Source organism: Lampris incognitus, chromosome 14, assembly GCF_029633865.1.
Source record: "Lampris incognitus isolate fLamInc1 chromosome 14, fLamInc1.hap2, whole genome shotgun sequence".
Taxonomy (NCBI): Eukaryota; Metazoa; Chordata; class Actinopteri; order Lampriformes; family Lampridae; genus Lampris; species Lampris incognitus.
In genome coordinates, this window is record NC_079224.1 from 46,472,802 (window position 1) to 46,479,251 (window position 6,450).

General features: G+C 45.5%; 1 protein-coding gene across 1 annotated transcript in view; it reads right to left on the reverse strand.

The window, feature by feature from the left end:
* Window positions 1–6,450, reverse strand: part of marchf11 (membrane-associated ring finger (C3HC4) 11) — a 29,339-nt gene that overhangs the window by 16,588 nt on the left and 6,301 nt on the right. Inside the window, exon 2 of the mRNA XM_056293936.1 lies at window positions 3,139–3,294. Within this exon, the coding sequence (XP_056149911.1) occupies window positions 3,139–3,294 (156 nt within the window). The remainder of the gene's footprint in view (window positions 1–3,138; window positions 3,295–6,450) is intronic.

The window sequence follows — 6,450 nt, forward strand, 5'->3', positions numbered from 1 at the left end:
AATCTTATCCAGAAAGGGCCAGTGTGGGTGAAGGTTTTTGATGCAACCAAGCAATTACAAACCTGTGTCTCCTAATCAAGTTCCTCAGCAAAGACTCTACAGGTTGATTAGTGGGATCAAGTGTGTAACTAAGTGGTTGGAACAAAAACCTTCACCCACACTGGCCCTTTCTGGATAAGATTGCCCACCCCTGATCTAGAAGCATCTAGCATGGAATACAAAGAATAACTGTAATTTCACAATAATTCATTGTTGAATTATACATAATATTTTACTATAAAGGGCGGCACGGCTGTTTAACTATAGGCTAGCCATCCATCCATTATCCAAACCGCTTATCCTATTGTCAGGGTCCGAGGATGCTGGAGCTTATCCCAGCAGTCATTGGGCAGCAGGCAGGGAGACACCCTGGACAGGCTGCCAGGCCATCACAGGGCCCACACACACACACACACACACACTATATAAAATGTATTATCAAATCAATCTCAAATCAATCAAACTGTAAAGTCCACTTTTTCAATTATCATAATGTTGGCAATTGGTGATGAAATTACGCCCAACAATGTACCCTACTGTGTCCAATCAATATAGATATAATTCTTAAGCAATTTGAGCTAATGGCTAGTTGGGCCATTGTCGTCTATTTTCAATTTTCTTTGAACTGGAGTTATATAAAGCCCAATTAATACAATCTAAAAATACAGGAGAGTCTTATTATATTACCAGAGTGACTGCAGTGTCGGTCATAGGGCCTGGAGTTCGTTTCCATAATTTATTATCAATTTTCGGGTTGGTCGCGGAAGTTCCCGCTCCTACATTTTTACTTCTAACGCACAATTTTAAGTAGAAATGTAGACAATTTTGTGTCGTTTCACACAGTGTGATATGGAACAAATTGAAACACTCCTCCTAATGCGCGTTTTATTTTTTATTATTCTATTTATTTTGTACTTTTATAACATAAGAGATGATTTTCAGTTTTGTAGCCGATTGTTTATCAGCCCTACATAAAAATATGACCTCTGCGACAGTGTACATTCACTGTTTACATTTTACTGCTTAACACACGACACTACCGCCAAAGATGGCTGGGTCTGCCGCGCAGCCTTAGTAGTGCAGCACTGTATGAGAGGAGCAACAAACTCCAGCTCCCCATCGGAAGCCTCGATGAGGAGTTCAGGGTTTCTCGCAGAAGAGAGGCACTGCTCTATCGGGACTCCAAGGACTCTAGAGTGGCATCAACAGACATTATGGCGTGGACAGGCAGGAAGTGGAGAGCCCAGGAAGGCCTGGAGATAGCAGAGTCTCCGCTGAGACACAGGGCTTTGGTGGGCACAGTGGCAACTGGATGGGCAGGGCTGGGAGCCATCCCACAGCCTCGCTATGATAAGGCCCATGACAAGGTCAAACGCCATCTAGTCCTGGAGGTGGTGTAGGTGCCGAGGAGGAAAGGACCAGCAGAATGGTGGGCATGCGGCAGCAGGGAGCATGGACAAGGTGGGAGGGTACACTGGGCAAATAGATATTCTGGGCAAATATCTGGCAGGCAGAACCACAGTGGATCAAGTTCATGGTACAAGCTGTGTATGATATTCTGCCTAGCTCAGCAAATCTCCACATCCGGAGCAAGATTGATTCTCCATCATGTCCTCTGTGCCCTGGAAAAGGTTCACTCCAGCACAGCCTCAGCAGCTGCCCATCAGCCCTGGGGGAGGACCGTTACTGCTGGCGATATGACCAGGTGCTGAAGACAGTTGCAGAGGCCATCTCCAAAGCTGTGTTCAACATCAAGCAAGCCCGCGGACAGAGGAACATTGCCTTTGTCAGAGCTGGTGAGCAGCCTCAGTCACAGCTCAGATCAGCAGCCAGTCTCCTCACCTCTGCGTCTGACTGGGAATTGTGAGTGGACTTGTGGGGTCAGCTCAGATTTCCAGATCCCATTGCGACAACTTCGTTGAGGCCAGACATAGTGCCATCATCAGCCTCTTCAAAACAGACGCTCCTTGTGGAGCTGGCGGTTCCCTGGGAGGACCAGATGGAGGAGGCAAATGAGCAGAAGCGGTCCAAGTACCAGGAGCTGGTGGATCAGTGTCAGAGGAGAGGCTGGAAGGCACGTTGTGAGCCCATTGAAGTGGGGTGTAGAGGCTTTGCTGGCCGCTCGTGTGCAAGCTCTACGCTGTAATTGGCATCACTGGGGCTGCTAAAAGGAAAGCCATCAAGTCTTCCATGGAGGCTGCAGAGAGGGCCTCCAGATGGCTTTGGATCAGAAGGAATGATCTGTGGGCCAATGCTGCTGGGATACAAGCCAGGGCCTGATCAACCCTGGCTGGACTGCCTGAGAGAGGGTGTATAATGTTGAAAGACCCGAAACACCCGAGGACCTCAGGAAACATCACTGATGTGTCCCAGTGCATCCTAGGATGTATCTTCAAGTCAGGCTGCACCAACTACCTCAGGTGCAACTATATGTCACTAAGTGGAACAAATTGTAACTTGCACCAGTGACTGTTCAAAATAAATTAAACGAAACCTAGCCTTAAGCATTTGGATTTTTTTGTTGCTTTTTTCCCATTGTATCAAACTCGTACCGAGCTGTGATGTCAAAACCGTAGTGTGAACTGAACCATGATTTTTGTGTACCATTACACCCCTAAAAAGTCTCCTACTGTTGGCAGCTGAGGAGCTCCACTGGAGTTACATGCCTTGTTTGTGTGTAATTTCCACTTCAGTTGCTGCAAGGGGTTTATTTCTTTCACCTTCCTCATTCAGATTTTCACTGCTTCTTCAGAGATTTAAACCTGTTAACTTTCATTCATTCATTTCTGCTCTCTTCCAGTTTATTCTAGTTCAAAATTGTGGGGGCCGGAGCATATCCCAGAATGCTTTTGGTGAAAAACAGGAAGATATTGTGGAGAAACCAGTTCAACTGACATGTGTTTAGACTGTGAGAGGAAATGCACAAAAACACATGGAACATTCCAGACACAAACTGGGATCAAACCAGTCAAACTAGCAAATCTTACAACAGAAAGCAAATCAGAAGGTCGGAATGAACCAACAACAAACAGAAGTCTGCTGCCGTGTGATGTGTTTCCAGAGGTGTGTCTTAGAGGTCAGTGTGCTGGGCTCCCTTACCTGCCAGGGCCTCTTCAAGTTGATGGCAATGACATGGAAGCGATAGCAGCAGAGCTCGCAGGTCCAGCAGCCGCGCTCGCTGATCCATTTTAGCAGGCAGTGCTGGTGAGTGTACCGAACTGAGCCGTCACACCGACATGGGTTCAGCAGGTTACCCTGCAGACAGTCAACAGGTCAAAGGTCAGTGGGGGAACAAACAGAAGGGGAGTGTGATGCGGGAAATGCACTAGAAAAGTAAATTTTATATTACATTTCACTACTTGCATTTTAAACTTTTCCCTTATGGCTGTGTGTCTCGTAAATGATATAATTAAGGATATAGTTTGGATTTATTGCCATAAGGTGGTTTGGGATACTCATTAGTAGCAATATCGATGTATGGACATTACATTGGTCAGTGACTCCCATGGTCAGAGCTGTGGTGGCTAGTACCAGTGAGCAGCAACAAGAATAACAGCAGCTAATGGACAGCGAATAGAAACATTTTAAGGTCCAGGTTACACTAAAGCCTCCTACAGACTGTGTGATTTGGGCTGTCTCAGACGAAAGATGACTAAACGTAGCAATATCTTTGGTTGTGGCTCCAAAACGGTGGTCCTACGCCGCACTGTGAGACAGGTTCAAAGTGGCCGTTATTACGGTCTTGCGATCGAAGATAACCAGGGACAAAAGTCTGACAGTGTCAGAAATTTAGGATGACCATCTCACAATGTGACCGCTGCTACGACCTACGTCTACTAACCAACCAACAGAAATGCAGCACGAAATGACGCACTGATCAACGCCATGCAGCATCTTTGCTGGCACTAAACACAAACAGACCGTTACCATCTGTGACCCAAATGCCATGGATTCAACAAGACGAGCTTCGGCGACTATTGAAAGGACTCGATTCCTGCTTGGCGTCATGTTGCTCTACCAGCGGCGCAGATTGATTACGCGTGCTGATGCGGCACGCACGCCGACGACGTTTTTATGGACTTGCGCCGTAGCCTGCGATTCAGTAGGTGTTATTGTACAGTCTACATACATCAAACTTGATGTCGTACCCAAGTTTATTAGATCCTAGTCTCGCAATACCAGACAATCGGAGATCTCCGCCTACCGATCGTCTGGGGATTTCTAAATGCAAGATAGTTGCCAGAACGGCGGTGAGAACAGCCGCTAACAAGCCTACGCCTACTGCTACGCCCTTTACATTTTGTCAAGGACACGCCTTACCGGAAACTATGCTCTCTCCCCATCCTCCTCCGTAGTGAAACAAACTGGAGATACAGCGAATCACTCTGTAACGCAGGGAGAGCTTCTTAAAACATTGAAAATGGATGTCCCGAGTAACGTTAATCATTTGATTCAGTTTTATCGAACGTGTGCTCAGTCCACAAGATTGGCGCACTTAAAGATTTACAGTGGCTTTGTTTAAAACTTTTAACCCAGGGCAAGAAAGAGGTGTTTGCTTGTTTACCAACTGGTTACAGGAAAAGCTAGGTCTATCAAGCCTGGCCAGCTGTCTGCGACTTGTTGTCCACACGGGGCCAGAAATCTACGGTGCTGGTCATATGCCCTTTGCTGTCGATGATGGAGAAGCAGGTGCAGTTTCTGAAAGCAAAGGTATTCCTGCTGCATACGCGGGACAAAGCAAGGACATCGATGGCCAGGTCGCCGCCGGTGATTTCGCCCTTGTGTTTTGGCACACCAGAAACTTTTGTTGGCCAACCAAAGTGGAGACGGCTTCTACAAACACCGTTATATCGGGAGCGGCTGTTGGCGAAGTACACACTGTAGTGCAATGGTGAGTTTGAAACCGCAATTAATGTTAGCTCGCTGGCTGTGTATTGTCTGTCTAGTTCTCTTCGGTGACTGCGCCTGAGCCATCCTATAACGCAAGTGTTGCTGGTACGACAGTGTTTACAAGCACACCACTTCTGCATGTCACCGCCCCCATGTGACGGCCTCGCCCTAAAGACTTTGGATTGGTTCTGCACTGAACTTTTTTTTTTTTAACTCTAATTGTTTCCACCCAGTTTTAGCACAAAAGTTGGGAGAATGTCCTCAGTCTCTAGTAGAGCAAAGCGTTGAGAGACTGACTTCTGAGTCTAATTAGATCCATATCACAGTGTGGCTTGCAATAAACTTACAGGATTGCTAAAATCAGTCTGTAGGAGGCTTAAAACACTGAAAAAACCCGCTAACCATACACAAAATCAGCCTAACTATTCTAACTCTGTCAGACAAATTTATAGAGTAATAACGTAAGGAGTGTCATTTATTCAGATTCAGAAGTATCATGTGCCCTATGATGGCCTGGCAGCCTGTCCAGGGTGTCTCCCTACCTGCCGCCCAATGACTGCTGGGATAGGCTCCAGCATCCCGGCGACCCCGAGAGCAGGATAAGCGGTTTGGATAATGGATGGGATGGAAGTATCATGTGATTTTTCTGTGTTAGCGCCCCCTCTCTGAACACAGACAATTCTCAGCAGGTTGACTCCACAAGACTCTTTACTGATAGCTAGCTAGCTCGCTAACTAGCATGATGTTGCTAGGCAACTATTCAAAAGCAGACCGGGTGACAGACTAATGATGACAATTCATTAACTGCCCAATCAAATCAAGAGTGTTTGATGATATCATTTATTACCAGAAGTTGATTGGTTTTCTGAAACGGTTTAATCATGTTGACAACCAGGAAGTTTCTCAAGGGGTTTTAGTCACATTTTCATTGCAGCAGTTGTAATATTCTATGTAATTTTACATCAACAAACTTCTGTTCCAAAATACATTGAGGCTAGAAAACATGGTTTTCATTGGACTGTACCGTGTTTGCTGCTGTTCATTTTTTTGTGGCTGCTCGCTGGAACAAGCAGCCAGACCTCTGACCACAGGAGTTGTCGACCAAGGTCATGTCTATGCATCAGCAACACTCCTAAGAGAGTAAATCACATCACCTTATGGCATTAGTCTAAATTAAATTCTCTCTTAAAGTCATTTCTAAATTTTTCCGAGTATAAGCATTAATTTTATACAGGAAAACGCTGACTGGATAACAGTATCTGTATGAGAAGTTCCAGGTGTCCGGTTTTTGTAGAGTTTGACAGTCAAGACAGAAGAGATTTTGCTGAGTCTGCTTTGATACAACACAGCTAAATACATTCAGCTGCAAAGTTGGGGCAATTTGGGCTTTTTTTGGGTAAACATTTTGTAGCTTGAAACTAATTTGATCTTACATAGTCGATTCATACTGGATAGAACTTGCATGGACTATGTCTTATTTTTCTTACTTCTTTCAGATGAACATCTTTAACTTTATATCCG